Source organism: Anomaloglossus baeobatrachus, chromosome 2 (genome assembly GCF_048569485.1).
Source record: "Anomaloglossus baeobatrachus isolate aAnoBae1 chromosome 2, aAnoBae1.hap1, whole genome shotgun sequence".
In the NCBI taxonomy this organism is placed as follows: Eukaryota; Metazoa; Chordata; class Amphibia; order Anura; family Aromobatidae; genus Anomaloglossus; species Anomaloglossus baeobatrachus.
The window spans coordinates 673,304,476-673,324,918 of record NC_134354.1 but is presented as its reverse complement, the minus strand read 5'-3'; the positions used below and the strand labels follow the sequence as shown (position 1 = coordinate 673,324,918).

The window sequence follows — 20,443 nt, the reverse complement described above, 5'->3', positions numbered from 1 at the left end:
ATGTTTGGTAACTTCAAACTCATACAGACCTGAGGCATCACACTGACACATCAGTTTTACTATATAGGGAAGATGGTGAATAAAAATCCCAGAAAATAGTCTTGCCATTGCACTTTGTTTGCAATTTCGCCTCAGTTGGAATTTTTTTTCCATTTTCTAGTACAATATGAGGCAGAATGAATGGTGTCATTCAAGAGTACAACTCGTCCCACAAAAAACAAGCCCTCATATGGCTATATTGACAGAAAAATAAAAAAGGATCTTGGACAAAGGGGAGGATAAAACGGAAAATCGACAGGTGTTAAAGGGGTTCATACACTCACATAACACTACATGCACATTACCGTATTCACAGAGTTAGTGGAAAAAAATCGTGGCAGGGCTTCTTTAAGCAAAGATAAATGTTATCTTATATACTAAAAAAAGAAAATAAAAAGTTGTGTAATTTTATTATAGTTTACCCCTAGCGTGACAGGCACTTCTGCTACAGTTGACACTAAAGTGCTGTTTCATGTAAAAACAAAACCTTTTACAAGAAACACATGAAGAACAAAGAACAAGACCTCATCTCCACAGACTCTCTACATAATAATTATAAGAGCATGATATATATATATATATATATATATATATATATATATATATATATATATATACATACATACATACATACATACATACATACATACATACATACATACATACATGCATACACAGTGTGTCTATATATATATATATATATATATATACATACATACATACATACATACATACATACATACATACATACATACATACACAGTGTGTCTATACATACATACATACATACATACATACACAGTGTGTCTATATATATGAAATTGTAACACCCAGATGGAGCATTTGTAGAATTATGGAGGTCACAGGTTGTATAGCCATATTAATGATATACAAATTATAAGAAAAATGCAATCAAAAGTTTCAAAAGATCTCAATTTATTCTGTATGGAGTATGAGTGCCTCACGAAGAAATACATGTACTTACGCACCTTGGCTACTAGAAATCGGGTTATCTATGGTTGTCTGTGGAATGTTCTTCCATGCCAGATCCACTTGGGCATGCAAATCATCAAGATCTGCTGCTGGCAGCTTTGTTTGCAATTGCCGATCAATGATGTTACAGATGTGCACTATGAGAGGCAAGTCCGGAGACAAGCAGGCCATGATAGCATGATTAAACCATGCAAATTGCTCAAACTATCACAGTCCATATGCGGCCTAGTGTTGTCATGTTAAACAATGGCTCCTTGGACACTTTGGAGAATGGCTGTACCACTGGTTCCTTCACCAAAGCAGTGTACCTGAAATGAAGACTGGACAGGTCTGTATATTATGCCACCCCATGTCATAATTCTGGGAGTAGGACATTCTCCCATGAATTCCTCTTCATGGTCTTGCCTACTTGGTCTCTCAACCAATGTCCAGCTTTCTTAGCTTTCAAAGCGAAAACTCATCACTGAAGAGGACAGACCACCGTTCCACTCTGCATCATGAAAACCTTTGAGTGTGGTGGCGTGAAGTCAATGAAACTGGACATCTGGCTCGTAATCCATTGTTTTGCAAATGCCTTCTGATAGTTTGAGTAGACACTATTTGACACCTCCGGCTTGGTATGTGATGTCGAATTTCACTTGTAATACAGAATGGATCTCTACACCTCGTTTTTCTAATTTGATGATCTGTCCGATCAAACGTTCTCCTCTGTGGACCTTTTCAGTTTGTTGTTCTCCCAACCACTGGGACATGAAACATTGATTAGTGCGGACATCTGATCTTACATGCTTAGTGACATACCAGAGTGATAAACTAAGTTCTCTCAGTTGAAGGATTCTATCATTCCTTTTGCGATAAGTGGTGAGAACTTGCATTTTGATATCTGACAAGACTTGAAGCAATTTTTGAGGCTTTCCATATGCTCAAAAATATTTGCTTTAAATCTGGCATTTATACAAACTTGATGATTTGTATGTTTTAGTGACACCTGCTATCTCCTTGACAAACCCTTTCCAATTGTTGCAATTTTAATGTTGAGGAGTGTGTATGTTTACGTACACATTATACTGTATATACAATATATTTATATACAGTGCCTACAAGTAGTATTCAACCCCCTGCAGATTTAGCAGGTTTACACATTCGGAATTAACTTGGCATTGTGACATTTGGACTGTAGATCAGCCTGGAAGTGTGAAATGCACTGCAGCAAAAAAGAATGTTATTTCTTTTTTTATTTTTTTTTTAAATTGTGAAAAGTTTATTCAGAGGGTCATTTATTATTCAACCCCTCAAACCACAAGAATTCTGTTTGGTTCCCCTAAAGTATTAAGAAGTATTTCAGGCACAAAGAACAATGAGCTTCACATGTTTGGATTAATTATCTTTTTCCAGCCTTTTCTGACTAATTAAGACCCTCCCCAAACTTGTGAACAGCACTCATACTTGGTCAACATGGGAAAGACAAAGGAGCATTCCAAGGCCATCAGAGACAAGATCGTGGAGGGTCACAAGGCTGGCAAGGGGTACAAAACCCTTTCCAAGGAGTTGGGCCTACCTGTCTCCGCTGTTGGGAGCATCATCCGGAAGTGGAAGGCTTATGGAACTACTGTTAGCCTTCCACGGCCTGGACAGCCTTTGAAAGTTTCCACCCGTGCCGAGGCCAGGCTTGTACGAAGAGTCAAGGCTAACCCAAGAACAACAAGGAAGGAGATCCGGGAAGATCTCATGGCAGTGGGGACATTGGTTTCAGTCAATACCATAAGTAACGTACTCCACCGCAATGGTCTCCGTTCCAGACGAGCCCGTAAGGTACCTTTACTTTCAAAGCGTCATGTCAAGGCTCGTCTACAGTTTGCTCATGATCACTTGGAGGACTCTGAGACAGACTGGTTCAAGGTTCTCTGGTCTGATGAGACCAAGATCGAGATCTTTGGTGCCAACCACACACACGTGACGTTTGGAGACTGGATGGCACTGCATACGACCCCAAGAATACCATCCCTACAGTCAAGCATGGTGGTGGCAGCATCATGCTGTGGGGCTGTTTCTCAGCCAAGGGGCCTGGCCATCTGGTCCGCATCCATGGGAGGATGGATAGCACGGCCTACCTGGAGATTTTGGCCAAGAACCTCCGCTCCTCCATCAAGGATCTTAAGATGGGTCGTCATTTCATCTTCCAACAAGACAACGACCCAAAGCACACAGCCAAGAAAACCAAGGCCTGGTTCAAGAGGGAAAAAATCAAGGTGTTGCAGTGGCCTAGTCAGTCTCCTGACCTTAACCCAATTGAAAACTTGTGGAAGGAGCTCAAGATTAAAGTCCACATGAGACACCCAAAGAACCTAGATAACTTGGAGAAGATCTGCATGGAGGAGTGGGCGAAGATAACTCCAGAGACCTGTGCCGGCCTGATCAGGTCTTATAAAAGACGATTATTAGCTGTAATTGCAAACAAGGGTTATTCCACAAAATATTAAACCTAGGGGTTGAATAATAATTGACCCACACTTTTCTGTTGAAAATTTATTAAAATTTAACTGAGCAACATAACTTGTTGGTTTGTAAGATTTATGCATCTGTTAATAAATCCTGCTCTTGTTTGAAGTTTGCAGGCTCTAACTTATTTGCATCTTATCAAACCTGCTAAATCTGCAGGGGGTTGAATACTACTTGTAGGCACTGTGTGTGTGTATATATATATATATATATATATATATATATATATATATATATATATATATATATATATATATATATATATATATATATATATATATATATATATATATATATATATATAATGTGTATATGTATACATAGTATATACATATATAATATAGATATAGATAGATAGAGATATATATATATATATATATATATATATATATGCACACTGTGCTTAGCATGAATGAGTACACCCCCTCTGAAGAGTAAAGGGTGCTTTACACGCTGCGACATCGCTAGCAATTGCTAGCGATGTTGCGAGCGATAGCATCCGCCCCCGTCGTTGGTGCGATATGTGGTGATCGCTGCCGTAGCGAACATTAACGCTACGGCAGCGTCACACGTACAGACCTGTTCTGCGACGTCGCTGTTGATGCTGAACAATCAGTCCTTCAAGGGAGAGGTGCGTTCGGCGTCACAGCAATGTCACAAAATGGCTGTCCAATAGAAGAGGAGGGGCGGAGATGAGCAGCTGGAACATGCCACCCACCTCCTTCCTTCCTCATTGCCGGTGGACGCAGGTAAGGAGATGTTCGTCGCTCCTGCGGTTTCACACATAGCGATGTGTGCTGCCGCAGGAACAACAAAAAACCTCGCTACTGACCAGACAGTGATTTTTGGTAAATCAACGACGTGTCACAGACCAACGATTTTTGCCTCATTTGCGATTGTTTATGGTCGCTTATAAGTGTTACATGCTACGACGTCACTAACAACGCCGGATGTGCGTCACAAACACCGTGTCCCGACGATATATCGTTAGCGATGTTGTACCGTGTAAATGGCCCTTTAGAGTTTAATCATTATCTCACTGAATACAAGAACCGTTTCCAAATTTGTGACAATACTGAGTTTCATAGCACATCTTTGAACCCATAACAAGAAAGTAAGATTAATGATCTAACTTGCATTACAAAATCTTAAGTTTTACTCAAATTAGTTGATTAAAAAATTAATACACCTCACATCAAAAAACTACTACAACTAGTATTTTGTATGACCTCTATGATTTTCAGGGACAGCACCAAGTCTTCTAAACATGAAATGAACATATTGCAATATCTATTTTTTTCCATTCTTCAAGAATGATTTTTTAGAGCTTTGATGCTGGACGCAGAGTGATGACCAACTTGTCTCTTCGGAATTTCCCATAAGTGTTTTGGTTGGGTTCCAATCAGATCATTGTCATATTGCGAAAGTTCACGTCTACCAAGGCCGCAAAGTGATGGTAGCATCTTCTCTTTCAAGAGAAGAGAGCATTAAATCTGGAAATTCATGATACCGTCATTGAAATGTAGCTCCCCGACAATTAGAGCTCTCATGCATCCTCACATAAGGACAACCACCACTACCTTTTTCACTGTAGGCACCTTGCATTTTTTTAAATTAATTTTTCTAACTGCAAGTGCCTACTGTGAGATATTGTTGCAGTGTCCTTATGTGGGGCTGTATGAATGCTTCTTTTGTCAGGGAGCTACATTTTATTGCTGGTATCATGAATTCACAGATGTACCGCCCTTCATTGAAATTTCAAAATTTTGTAAATTACTCTCGTGGTCAGTGAGATGTTAATTAATACCTCACTTGTCAACATGGGTTATGCTGAGCACACATATATATATATATATATATATATATATATATATATATACATATATATGTATGTATATGTGTGTGTGTGTGTGTGTGTATATAATAATAGATGATTACAGTCCCTTATTAAAATGCCAAGTTTTTGTCCAGTTTGAAAAATCATACTAAGAAGAATCGCTTCAGAACATTTTCCACCTTTGAAGTCACCCATAATAGTGTAAATCTATTTATAAACAAACTGAAATCATTTTGATGGGGGAAATAAAAAGTGGTTGCATAAGTGTGAACACCCGCTTATAAGTGTTGGTTCTGTACTGAATGTCACAACAATCTCCCATATTTTTCTTGTCTGGCCTCTAAGGTAGGGTGGCAAGATTGAAACCTTTTCTTAAAAAGATATAACATCGAAGTCCAGCTATCTTTTGCCAAAACCTACATAAAGTCTACAAAAAGCATGTGGAAAGACGTGTTATTGTCTGATTAGACCAAGGTTGAACTTTTTGGTCATAATTTTCAAATCCTGATTGGCACCAAGTCAACACTACGCATTACCAAAAATACGTCATGCCTACAGTGAAGTAAGTTGGAGGCAACATTATGCTTTCAAGCTGTTTTTGTCAGCTGGAGCTGGGTCTATAGTCAAGATGGAGGTAAACATGAACAGTTCCAAATATCAGTTTCTTTTGCGCGCAATCCTTCAGGCCTCTGGTAAAAAGCTAAACATGAAGATGAATTTTAACTTTTGCACAACATCAACCCTAAAGGGTGCTTTACACGCTGCGAGATCGCTAGCGATAGCTATCGATGTCGTGCGCAATAGCACCCGCCCACGTCGCTGTTTCGTCATGGAGGTGATTGCTGCCGTAGCGAACAATATCGCTACGGCAGCGGCACATGCACATACCTGCTTAGCGACGTCGCTGGAGACGCTGAACAATCTCATTTAAGGGGGCGGTTCGTGCGGCGTCACAGCGGTGTCACTAAGCGGCCACCCAATAGCAGAGGAGAGGCGGAGATGAGCGGCCGGAACCTGCCGCCCACCTCCTTTCTTCCTCATTGCCGGTGGACGCAGGTAAGGAGACGTTCGTCGTTCCTGCGGTGTCACACATAGCGATGTGTGATGCCGCAGGAACGACGAACAACCAGCGGCATGCACCACCAACGATGATATGAAAAGGAGCGACGTGTCAACGATCAACGATTTTTGACGTTTTTGCGATCGTTGATTGTCGCTCCTTTTAGTCACACACAACGATATCGCTAACGGCGCCGGAAGTGCGTCACGAACACCGTGACCCAGACTATATTTCGTTAGTGATATTGTTGTGTGTAAAGTACCCTTAAGAATTCCTTAAAATCAACAAGAGAATCGCTTTGCCAGAAAAACATCTTACTTTTAGATTGATCCAGCCAGAACCCAGATTTTAATCCAATTGAATATCTGTGGCTAACCTGATGAGGGCGCTGTACACAGGAGATGGCCTCAGGCTGACCGATTTGGAGAGGGGGCAAAGATCGCCAATTCTAGATGGACCTGATGGGCTCCTATCCAAAATGATTGAAAGTGTCATAAATCCAAAGGTTACTTCAACAAAGTATTAGTTTAAGGCCCCCTTCACACACACGTGCCTCCGGTACGTATTTGGCAGTTTTCTCACGTACACACGTAAACCTAGGTATTCCTATAGTGTCGGACACTTGTAAGTATTTGTGAACGGAACATGTGTCCGTTCCATACTTACGCGTGTCCGTGTGTTTCTCACGCCGACATGTTTGTTTTCTCTACGGCATCACGAGTGTCACACGTCGCACACACGGACCACACAGATGTGTTCCGTGTGACACGCACCGGACATGTGTCTGTGAGAAAACCCCCCAAAACATATTACTTATCTTCTCCTGCCCTCCTGTCTTTGCCGCCGCTCATTATGCTAATTGAATATTCACTTCACTGCGGCCGGAAGCAGCAGCAGCGGGGAGTCGGCAGGGCTGGAGACCGAAGATCAGCACCACGGACAGCGACGCCAGGGACAGGTGAGCAAAAAATTCCCATTCTCCGTGTGTTATCATGGAGAATACACGGAGAACACACATAGCCCGTAAACACGGGTCATGGAGGGCAAAACGCACCTCTGACACGTCCGTGGAAAACGTGCGTGGTTTTTCACGGACGTGTGAAGGGGGCCTAAGGGTGTGCATATTTATTCAACCACATCTTATATTTTTTTTTTTTTATTCACTCAAAGATTCAAAAGCTCAGAAATTATTCTTCTTGGTATGATTTTTTTTTTTACATGACAAAAAACTGACATTTTAACAGAAGGGGTATGTTTAAACATTTTACTATTTAGATATACTGGATATATGTATAAGGTTCAGAGTCTTACTTATCAGAACATCTCAAAACTGTCTCACTGTATGCCCATTGACAATACAATAGAGGACCACAATAGATATTCCATAAGTATCCTAGGAAAGAAGAGCTGATGGAATACATTTTGGGAAGGAAGCTTTTACATACACATTTTGGCCATACTACCAATAATTTCCTCATAGAGAGCCACGTTTTGGGCATTGTGGTCCATTAACAAGCCCTTGAGAAGAGAGTAGTTAATGTTGGGGCTTCCATGGAACAATCCGCACCATTACAAGTAACTCTGATTTGATTCTGCAGGTATATAACAGAGTTTGTAAACCTAGGCAATGTTTCAGCTCTACGCACTTTCAGAGTTCTGAGAGCTTTGAAAACTATATCTGTAATCCCAGGTAAGGCGGCCTGCAGTTGGTGTTAGGTGTTGGATAGGCCCTGTGACGTGTACTTTCTGTTGTAGCTGTTTTGTGTTTTGTCATTGTGTTTGTGTGTGACCTCCCTTATTGCAGATATGTGACAGAGTTTGTGGACCTTGGGAATGTCTCAGCGCTGAGAACATTCAGAGTTCTCCGAGCTTTGAAAACTATCTCTGTCATTCCAGGTGAGAAAAGATTTAAACACTAAGGCTGATCTCTCGCAGATGTTATGTTCCGTCTCTCGCAAAAATGGTGCAGATACATTTTTGTCAGGATTTGCAGCCTGCCTTTTTTTGATAACATGAACAAGTATAATGTCTACATCCTAAAGAGCTTCTTACATGTAATGAAACGTACTGATTATTACATTTCTACTTGGTAATAAAGCCTCTACGCATTTCGTACTCTCCAGTTTTCTGGCCATGTGCAGGCTACGGAGCTAATGATCACTTTACCTAGCCCCTTTTCTAGCATCAGCAGAAACTTGATAGCTGCTTCCTAACAGGTAGTCTGACTATAGCATATGTAGACACTATTCACATTAATAGCAAATTTATTCTGTCAGCCTTTTGGCAACACAACTGGTATAAAATAAGGATCTTTGTTAATCAAAAATATATTGTAAAATTCTCCTGTTCCTATTTTTTTCACCCATCAGTTTCATTACATGTGGGCTTTTATTATACTGTTAATCCTTTACTGTATATTTTTAATAAAAAAGATGAATATTAAAAAAGAATAAAAAAAGACCTTGAGTGTACAAACATCGGTGTAAATTGCAAAATATTATCATGTACAAGTAATATAGATTTATTTGGATATTTATTTAGAAAGTACAGCAGCAAATATATTTTAGGTTCAATGCACTATTTTTTATTTTTTTTTACTGTTATTGATGATAGTAAAACGATGCCATGAAGAAATCAACAAAAGTGGAAAGTAGTACAGGAAAAAAAACCAATGAGGCGAGAGTAGATCCTTGTGCAACATTATTCAATAATTTAAGACGTATTATGGTTGTAATGGTACCACTTAAAGAGGTCGGCCACTACCTTTACATTGATGGCCTATCCTTAGGATAGGTCGTCAATGTCTGATGACCTATCAGCTGCTCTAGGTGTCGCCCCAGTAGCAGGCAGCTGGAAATGCTCAGTTCCAGAGCTGCCCCGTCAACTGATAACGGCCAAGGCTGGGAACTGCACATCCGCCTCTCATTCAAATCAATAGAAGGCAGATGAGCAGTAGCCAGTTACGGCCGCTATCAGAAGATGGTGCAACTTCAGAACTGAGCTTTTCCAGCTGGCTGAGCATTTTCCAGGACTGAGCCTGTAAGACACTGAGCTTTTCTGTTTGGCTGCTGCTACTGAACTGAGCATTTCCGGAACTGAGCAATTACAGAACTGAGCTTTAACGGCTGCCTGCTGCCACCACTGGGACCAGCTGATAGGGTTGGATCTGACACTCCATCAATCAGAAGACGGGATAGCTCCAGAACTAAGCATTTCTGGAACTCACATTTTCTGGCTGACTGCTGCCACCGAACTAAGCTTTTCCGGAACTGAACATTTACAGAACTGAGCTTTTCCGGCTGCCTACTGCCACCGCTGGGACCAGCTGATCAGCGGAGGGTCAGACCCAACCCTATCATAAGATGGGGCAGCTCTGGAACTAAGCATTTCCGGAACTGAGCTTTTCTGTCTGGCTGCTGCAACTGAACTGAGCATTTCCGGAACTGAACTTTTGTGGTTGGCTGCTGCCACTGCTGGGACCAGCTGATCGGTGGGGTGTCAGACCCCAGCCCATCAGATATTGATGACCGATCCTAAGGATAGGCCATCAATGTAAAAGTAGTGGCCAACCTCTTTAAGTGCATAGCATCATATGTTGACGACCCAGGAAAGTGAAAGGGACAATTTACTTGAGGCTTATGTCTGAGCACAGATATACAGTCATGGCCAAAAGTTTTGAGAATGACACCAAAATTATATTTTCACATGATCTGTTTCCCGCTGGTTTTTAATTGTTTGTCTGATGTTTACATCACATACAGAAATATAATTGCAATCATATTATGAGTACCAAAAGGTTATATTGACAGTTAGAATGAGTTAATGCAGCAAGTCAATATTTGCAGTGTTGACCCTTCTTCTTCAGGACCTCTGCAATTCTCCCCGGCATGCTCTCAATCAACTTCTGGATCAAATCCTGACTGATAGCTGTCCATTCTTGCATAAGCAATGCTTGCATTTTGCCAGAATTTGTTGGTTTTTGTTTGTCCACCCGTCTATTGATGATTGCCCACAAGTTCTCAATGGGATTAAGATCTGGGGAGTTTCCAGGCCATGGACCCAAAATCTCTATGTTTTGTTCCATGAGCCATTTAGTGATCACCTTTGCTTTATGGCAAGGTGCTCCATCATGCTGGAAAAGGCATTGTTGGGCGCCAAACTGCTCTTGGACAGTTGGGAGAAGTTGCTCTTGGAGGACATTCTGGTACCATTCTTTATTCATGGCTGTGTTTTTAGGCAAGACTGTGAGTGAGCTGATTCCCTTGGCTGAGAAGCAACCCCACACATGAATTGTTTCAGGATGCTTAACAGTTGGCATGAGACAAGACTGGTGGTATTGCTCACCTCTTCTTCTCCTAATAAGCTGTTTTCCAGATGTCCCAAACAATCGAAAAAGGGGATTCATCTGAGAAAATGACTTTACCCCAGTCCTCAGCAGTCCACTCCCTGTACATTTTGCAGAATATCAGTCGGTCCCTGATGTTTTTTCTGGAGAGAAGTGGCTTCTTTGCTGCCCTCCTTGAAACCAGGCCTTGCTCAAGCAGTCTCCGCCTCACAGTGCGTGCAGAAGCACTCACACCAGCCTGCTGCCATTGCTGAGCTAGCTCGGCACTGCTGGTAGTCCGATCCCGCAGCTGAAACAGTTTTAAGATATGGTCCTGGCGTTTGCTGGTCCTTCTTGGGTGCCCTGGAGCCTTTTTGGCAACAATGGAAGCTCTCTCCTTGACGTTCTTGATGATGCAATAGTTTGTTGACTGAGGTGCAATCTTTGTAGCTGCGATACTCTTCCCTGTTAGGCCATTTTTGTGCAGAGCAATGATGGCTGCACGTGTTTCTTTAGAGATAACCATGGTTAACTGAAGAGAAACAATGATACCAAGCACCAGCCTCCTTTTAAAGTGTCCAGTGGTGTCATTCTTACTTAATCATGACTGATTGATCGCCAGCCCTGTCCTCCTCAACACCCACACCTGTGTTAATGGAACAATCACTAAAACAATGTTAGCTGCTCCTTCTAAGGCGGGCTTTGCACGTTGCGACATCGCAAGCCGATGCTGCGATGTCGCACGCGATAGTCCCCGCCCCCGTTGCAGGTACGATATCTTGTGATAGCTGGCGTAGCGAAAATTATCACTATGACAGCTTCACATGCACTCACCTGCCCTGCGACCATCGCTCTGGCCGGCGACCCGCCTCCTTCCTAAGGGGGAGGGTCGTGCGGCTTCATAGCGACGTCACACGGCAGGCGGCCAATAGCGGCGGAGGGGCGGAGATGAGCAGGATGTAAACATCCCGCCCACCTCCTTCCTTCCGTATAGCTGCCGGCGGCAGGTAAGGAGATGTTCCTCGCTCCTGCACCTTCACACACAGCGATGTGTGCTGCCGCAGGAACGAGGAACAACATCGTACCTGTCGCGGCACCGGCATTATGGAAATGTCGGTGAATGCAACGATGATACGATAACGACGTTTTTGCGCTCGTTCATCGTATCATCTAGCATTTACACAGTACGATGCCGAAAGTGACGCCGGATGTGCGTCACTTTCGATTTGACCCCACTGACATCGCAGGTGCGATGTCGCAACGTGCAAAGCCGCCCTAAGGCAGGAATGCATTGATGTTGAAATGTGTTTTGGGGGTTAAAGTTGATTTTCTTAGCCAATATTGACTTTGCAAGTAATTGCTGTTAAGCTGATCACTCTTTATGACATTCTGGAGTATATGCAAATTGCCATTAGAAAAACTTAAGCAGTAGACTTTGTAAAAATTAATATTTGTAGCATTCTCAAAACTTTTGGCCATGACTGTAGATACACAGTAGTCTGATTCCAAACTTTGTAATGGTTCTAACACATGAAGAAATTTTACACTTCTATTACCAATTTTTATTCACAAAATAGACAGAACTATATATATAGATAGATAGATAGATAGATAGATAAAAATATACTTAATATCTGCAGCATAATAGCTTCACTCAATATTCATGGCAATGCATTTGTTGTATTTTAAATGAAATGTCCAGCTAATATCTGCACTCACACCACGAAGATGACAAATTTGCACTTAGGACTGTAGTAGTTGTCTTGTAATTGTGTACTGTATTATTAGTCGTTACTACATATATTACACTACATTCATTTATTTAGCAAACTTTTAGTTTCCACTTAAAACAATAGTGCTGGAAAAATAAAAAGTATGCAAAATTTCAGAATTCAATTCCTTATGTTTTCAGATTGTTTTTTTTTTTTATTCATTAAAATGATAAGATTTGGTTGTCATAAAAAGGCAAGTTGTAGAATTATGTTTCATGTTTTATAATTATTACTTTCTTTTTTTTTAAATTGGCATTGGCAAATTCCATACCTGAATGTGGCTCAGCCTTGGCGTTTAAATGGTTTGCATGAAATCCCAGCTTGATTCCCACCATGAAAAATGTTGCTGATTTATGATGACTGATGCATGCTTTTATTTGCTATGATTTTGATCTGTGAAAATGAATTTCATGGTTAAGATGCTAAACCATGAATGTTACCTTTCTGTATGTGAAAATTTTGAAGCATCGACTGTAACTCGCAAATATTGGTTTGATATGCTGTATGAAACATAAGGAATGCAATATTTCATTAACTGTCTTATACAGGGATAAAAAGGTAAGTGCTGTGTCTAGTTTGAGGAAATGCCAACCTCCTAAAACTGCGCCCCTACGCTGCAAAGTACCTTGCAAGTTTGTGTTGGCATTTTCATTGGGATATTGACTAAACTAAATGTCCTCTATGTGCTCGGTATAATTGACACATGGTGTTTTTTACTGATTCTAAACATGTTGGGAAACAATTAATAAACTGATGCCCAAGTGATGGAAGTCTATTAATCAGTTAGATCTGACATTTTTCGAAAACTTTTTACAAAATAGAAACAACAGTTAAATCATTTCTAAATCACACTATGTTAGAGATGTTTTATAGATCTTTTAAGACTCTAAGACCCGACCCACATATTCCCTTCCTGTTGCACCTGTCAATCAAACAGCAGTGTATTGCTGGAACTTTAGTGGCACATATTTCTGAAATAAAACTTTCAATCTGAGAACAAAAGCTATGCCTTCATTCAGCATCCCAGCGCCAATATAGCACTGGCTTTACTTTATATATGAAAATCCTGCTGATTAGTTCCCTTTAACCCCATAACGACCCCGGGGGGTAAAATTACGTCCCAGTGGTCACAATGTTAACCTCCCGCTGCTGCCGGCAGCAGCAGCAGCGGGAGATTGGCGCACATCTCAGCTTATTTATGCAGCTGAGATGTGTGCCTGCCAGGCACTAGCGAAATCGTTATCCGCACGTGCCGTTTAACCCCTTAAATGGCGCTGTCAATAAGTGACAGCGCCATTATAATCGCGAGCGCGGTAAACGTTTACATACCGCCGATACTGGAAGTCAAGTGACATGATCACGTAACTTCTGGTGGTTGTCATAGTAACACAGGGTCATGTGATGACTCCTGTAGCTCACATGACTCACTTCCTGCTTCACACAGCCGAGAGCTGAGTGAGACACGAAATGAGCATATCTGCTGTTCACAGGTGTGTAGCTGTGATCAGCAGATATGGCAGAGCGATCAGACAGCTGATCCATATAGCCCCCTAACGGACCTAGTAAAATGAAAAAAAAAAAAAAGATTAAAAAAAAGTTTTAAAAAAATAAAAAATAAAAAACCTAAAAGATCAAGTCAACCCCATTTCGCCCCACTGAAAATGAAAGGGTTAGAAAAGATATACACATATTTGGAATTGCCGCGTTCAGAAATGCCCGATCTATCAAAATATAAAATAAATTAATCTGATCGGTGAACAGCGTAGAGGCAAAAAAAATCCAAACGCCAAAATTATGTTTTTTGGTCGCCACAAATCAAAATGTAGCATCTGCGCAAAAATGGTACCATTAAAAACGTCAGCTTGAGATGCAAAAAATAAGCCATAATTGAGCCATAGATCCCGAAAATTGAGAACACTACGAGTCACGGAATATGGCGTAAAACGTACACCACTATTTTCGGAAAAACATCTGATTTTTTTTTAACCCCTTAGATAAAGTTAAACCTATACATGTTTGGTGTCTGCGAACTCGCACCGACCTCAGGCATCACACCCACACATCAGTTTTACCAGGTAGTGAACACAGTGAATAAAATATATCAAAAAACATAGTGCTATCGCACTTTTTTTTTTTTGCAATTTTTCCTTATTTGGAGGTTTTTTTGCTGTTTTTCAGTACACTCATGGTAAAACTCATAGTTTCATTTAAAAATACAGCTTGTTCCGCAAAAAAAGAGCCCTCACATGAAATATATTGACTGAAAAATAAAAAAAGTTACGTCTCTCGGAAGAAGAATGGCAAAAAAAACCCGGAAAGCGCAAAATCGGCTGGTCGTGAAGAGGTTAAGTAGGGCAGTGCTGCAAAGAGATGTGATACCAGGCATAGCCACAACTAAATGAATGGCGCTGTGCCACGACCTGATGATATTGGCCCAGCGTAAGGAAAATCCATCAATATTATAGTCCCAGGAAACCAAGTCTTAGCTCTAAAACCAAAAGGCTTGACAAAGCACAAAAACCTTCAAGAGCAAACACTCTTGAATCCCTAGTTGCTGTCCCAAAAGGAAAGAACTGCACTTTAAAACAACAATTCACCCTTAACCCATTAAGAACCTGCCTATTTTGGGTCTTGATGGCTTTGTGTTTGTTTTTTTTTTTAATTTATTTATTTAATGATCGATGCCTTTCCAGAGGCAAAGCTTGGTGACAACAAAGCTAAATAATTTCTTCTTTTGTGGAACGAATTTTAATTTTTGCTCCATTTTGAGGTTTCTCTGATATAATGCTTAATTTTTTAAGTTTTTTTAGTGATGAGAAATCCTGCCATTGTGCTGTGCAGTATAATTTAAATTCAGGTCAATATTGTTGGGCCATAAATTTTGGTTTGCCCAAATTTGGCCAGACACTTCTTATGGGCCTTACACTTTCCTCCGTGGTGCAGTCATGTTTACCGGACTGTAATATGGTGCTCGCTGCCATCCATGTGGCCATACTGTATAAACATACAGCAAAAACCTCGCCAAGCAGTGTCCCAGCATTACATCTCTGCACTGTGACTCCTTTAGGCCGCTTTACACGCTACGATTTATCTGACGAAATGTCGTCGGGGTTACGGTTTCCGTGACGCACTTCCGTCATCGTTAGCGACGTCGTTGCGTGTGACACGAGCGACTCTGAACGATCGCAAATAGGGTGAAAATCGTTGATCGTTGACACGTCATTCAGTTTCAAAATATTGTTCGTAGTTTGGAACGCAGCAGACATATTGCTACGTTTGACTCCCTGCCAACGACGAACAACATCCACACGACCGCCTTGGTCAAACAATATATCACTGAACGATGTAGTGTCGTTTGTGAGATGTGTATGTGTGACCGCTACAAAACGACCTATGTACGATCTCGGCAAATCGTAACAACGATCTGGGCGCTAGCACTATCGTTGTGTGTAAAGCAGCCTATACATTGGCACATGGCCCGGTTGTCCCTAACTAGCCCTTTAGTTCAGGCTGAACTTATGGAGTTCTCCAAGTCCTTGAAGTTTTAGGTGTTCATTTTTATTCCTATTTGTAATGTACAAAGAATGCATTACAGTTTATTTGTGTTAATATGTTTTTTTTTGTCAGATTTTGGGCTCTAGAATCTTTGGTGCGGAAAAAAATGCAGCAATGCTTTCTGTTTAATTAAGCATGTTCAGACTAATGCGCATGTTTTGCTTATGCTGTGCGCACATTTTTGCATCGTCACTTTAAACGATACCTGGTAATATAAAGCAGGGCTCCGCTTTGTGTCCTTTCAAAAGTCTATTCCAATCTTGAAAATTGCAGCGGGACATAATGTGTGTATTACCGTAATACCCGGAGACAAAGTCCAAAGTCGGGGAAAGTTGGTGGGAACAGAATATGTTTTAATCTTTATACAGTTAGTGTTTACAAATAATATTTACTCATTCTAGACCATGATATGCAAATAATTTTAGAGCTATAACTTTGATTGCTAAATATGTCTTTTCTTTGAGACATACGGAAATGACCAAGCATGGAATAGACTTTTGACTCTAGTTATTAATTATGCTGAGCTTCTGCAAGATTAGGACTCACAAAAACCCAAGTTGTAGAATCAAACTGTCCTTTCACAACTTAATATTTTAAAATTGGGGTAGTTAAAGGGAATTTGTCACCAGATTTGTGATATGCCATCTGAGAGCGCCATGATGTATGGGCAGAGACCCTGATTCCACAGATGTATTACTTACTGGGCTGCTTACTGCAGTTTTGATAAAATTATGGTTTAATCTGCTGCAGAGCTAGCAGTTTTCAGAATGTTGAGCTCTGTATAATCCCGCCCACAACTCTGATTGGCAGCTTTCTGTGTACATTGTACATCAATAGATCAGTGGTGGGGGTGTGGTTGGACTACCTGCACTTTTACTTGTCCTTTAGTGATAAGTTCCTGCTCGTAAAGCAGTGATTTTATCAAAACTACATCAAGCAGCTCAGTAAGTGACATATGCTGGAATATGAGTCTCTCTCTCTCTACATCATGCTGCTCTGTTATCTTGGGGATAACCAATCTGTCATCAAGATTTTCCCACCTATTCAGGTGGGAAAATCTTTATGACAGATTGGTTATCCCCAAGATAGTAAGATAAGTTAAAGCTTATTAATCGCTAGGAATCCAACTGCCGGGACCACCAGCGATCCAAAGAACGGAGGTATGGAATCATAGAACTGAGCCCTGCAGATCCCCATCTTGAATGAAGCAGAGGTGTGCATGTTTGCACTCTGCGCCATTCGTTGTCTATGGGACTGCTGGTAATAGCTGAGCACTCCGGAAATCCTATAGACAATGAATGTAGCAGAAGTAGAGCAAGTGCAGCTCTGCTCAGTTCAGGATGAAGCTCTGTAGAGCGGCATTATATGCCCCCGTTCTAGCGGTCGCGGCAGTCGGACCCCCGATGATCAGTAAGTCATCCCATTTACTATAGACAGGGGATAACTGAGGAATGATGCTATGATTTCAGCAAAGAAAAATAATCTATTGCATAATAAAAAGTTACCCAATTTTCCAGTATATCCTCTATCTGTGCTTCCAGTCATTGAATATGAAGCATCATTGATTATGCTACTTCTATTAGTTAGGATCTCTTCTGGTCATGTAATGGTTACAGAACTGCACGGCTTGTTACTGTACGATTAACAGAACCACGCTCCGAGAACCCACGCGATCGTCACATGACCGGGACACATTTTCATTCTTTGACCCTAATACAAATAATGTTTTGATAGAATGACTGTGAGAAGAGATATAAATGGATATATACTGTATATTAGAAATTGTGTAACTTTCCAATATTATCTGAATAACACTTATTTGCTGAAAGCAGACTACTTCCTCTAGAGTATACACTTTTCATTATGGCCAGCATGTAGCTTAATATGTAGGTTTCCATAAGGTACAATAGATTGTATCTGTCTGTTATAACAGTGGGAACATCTGGAAGAAACGTATCTTACACAGCAGATATAGGGCAAGAAAACCCAATATCCATAGAGTTGCTATTTGCTGTGTTTAATTCTCTTTGCTTGATTGAAGTCATACAGAAGTGCAACATCTAAAAGCGTCTCTTTGCCTTTTCTTCTGCAGGTCTGAAAACCATTGTGGGTGCCCTTATTCAGTCTGTGAAGAAGTTGTCAGATGTCATGATCTTGACAGTGTTTTGCCTCAGTGTCTTTGCTTTAATCGGTCTACAGCTTTTCATGGGTCACTTAAGGCGGAAGTGCGTTGTTTGGCCAATCGATGTGACGGAACAGTATTTGGCCAATGGCAGCAAAGGGTTTGACTTTGAAGAATATCTAAAAAATGACAGTATGTAGTACAGTGTCTATGCTAAAATCCGTGCATGTCTTATGTGTAATGTTTGTGAATGTATGATTGCTTTTATAAGAGTTCACTGGTGGTGACAGCGGAATGGATTCAATATACAGACACTCTTTACAGATTCATTTTTGGCCTCTCTGACACAGCGTCACATTTTAGTTGGTAGACAAAACCAATTTTCTATGACAACCAGTTAACTCCCATTGAATGCAGATGATGACATGACATCACCCTTAAAGGGAACTTGTCACATACAATATGCGTTCTGACCTACCAGCAGACGCACGTGTGCCCTAATTACACCTCCCTACCTGTCCCTGTGTTGTAAAATTGTGTAATATGAAAGTAATAAAAAACCTTTTATTACTTACATATTTCCTATGTAAATAGCAGAGCTCGTCACCCCATGAGCGTCACATCGCCCTATGGGCGTTTGCATACTTTCCATGGTATCACGCCCCTGTGGGAGTGATACTACGGATTCACATGAGCGATGTCCCCCGTCGCTCCTTAAGAATCCTGCGCACTTACCAATCCTGCAGCCTTTTCCGAGTTACCCATTGTCAGTTTCAGACGCGCTCTGCGCATGATCAAAAGAGTCTGATCATGCGCAGAGCGCGTCTGAAGCCGGCGAGTGAACACCCGGCAAAGGCTGCAGGAATGGTAGGTGCAAACACGCAGGGAATCTGAAGGAGCGATGGGGGACGTCGCTCATGTGAATCCATGGTATCACGCCCACAGGGGCATGGTACCATGGAAAGTATGCAAACGCCCACAGGGCAATGTGACGCTCATGGGGTGACGAGCTCTGCTATTTACATAGGAAATATGTGAGTAATAAAACGTTTTTTATTAATTTCATATTACACAATTTTACAACACAGGAATGGGTAGGGAGGTGTAATTAGGGCACACATGCGTCTGCTGATAGGTCAGAACGCAGATTGTATGTGGAAGAAATTGTAATTATAAATAAATACCTAAAAACTTTTCATTAGCAGATCACAGTCACTTTGTCTAGGGAGTTTATCACTATGGCGTTAAAATGACCACCTATACAGACAAAACCTTCACAAAATGTTAACAGGAGAGGTGCCAGTGAGCATGTGTGGTTGGTATCTTCTCCCTCATCCTTCATGTGTAATAATATGTGCTCTCTTATCTAAGACTGGAAATACCAATGGTCCTAAAGTAAGAAGTGTAATGTAGCTCTGTGGTCACCTAGCAGCTCTAAATAGGATTCCCACTTACAGCTTTTGCACCAGCCACTCCACGTATCAAGTCCCAGAGGAACCCTGGCCTCATACTTTAAAACCTGTACAGGGATTTGGACTTACACTGGGACTCTTGGTTGTGTCCACAGAGTTGCTGCTGACTGGTGGAGCAGTCCAGTGGGATATGATAAGGACACATTCCAATGAAGAAGTGAGAATAAATAGCAAAATTGTCAAGCAGAAGTGTAGTCAAAAAAGAGCAGAATTCAGGGGTTTAAGTCAAGTAAAGCAAAGCTTATAACTGGGAAACAGGAATTCAGAAGTTTATATAGTAAGAAGCCTTTCCCAGTGCTCATGGTAGAGAATTAATACTATAGAAAGATAGAATTAACCCCCCAAAATTCCTTGCCTGGATGCCACCACAAGTCCTAGAGAATTCAACAGAACTACCTCTTCGCAGCAGTGAAGGCAGAAGAGAAAATGGGGCTGATTCTGCTCACACCGCTGCCCACCTTGACTTTCTAATCTAGTACTGGAGATACCAGGAAGGTTAGAAGAGACTGCTAACATTGCTGTCAAGCCTGTGTTTCTCATGTAATAATGGTGATACCAGGGCTGCTGATCTAGGAAGTGACTCCTTACATTGCTGTCAATCTTGCCATCATATCTGAAGATACCAGGGATGCAGTGTAAAATGAGGAAACTCACAGTGCTCTGCACCCTGTGTAATCTTTTACTGGAGATATTATAAGAAGTGTTTGCTTATACTACTGTCAACGTTATCTTTCTGATCTAATACTGGAGATACCATGGGTACTGAGGTA

The 20,443-nt window shown here is 41.1% G+C and overlaps 1 protein-coding gene across 4 annotated transcripts in view; it reads left to right on the top strand.

Annotated features, from left to right (window-relative positions):
- SCN8A (sodium voltage-gated channel alpha subunit 8) overlaps positions 1 to 20,443 on the top strand; it is a 335,228-nt gene that overhangs the window by 182,150 nt on the left and 132,635 nt on the right. For 2 of the 4 annotated variants that reach the window (XM_075337138.1, XM_075337136.1), the window contains exons 6-7: positions 8,233 to 8,324; positions 18,172 to 18,393. In XM_075337138.1, coding sequence (XP_075193253.1) covers positions 8,233 to 8,324; positions 18,172 to 18,393 — 314 coding nt within the window. Of the gene's footprint in view, positions 1 to 8,026; positions 8,119 to 8,232; positions 8,325 to 18,171; positions 18,394 to 20,443 lie in introns of all 4 variants that reach the window. The other 2 variants (XM_075337139.1, XM_075337137.1) reach the window with 1 other exon arrangement.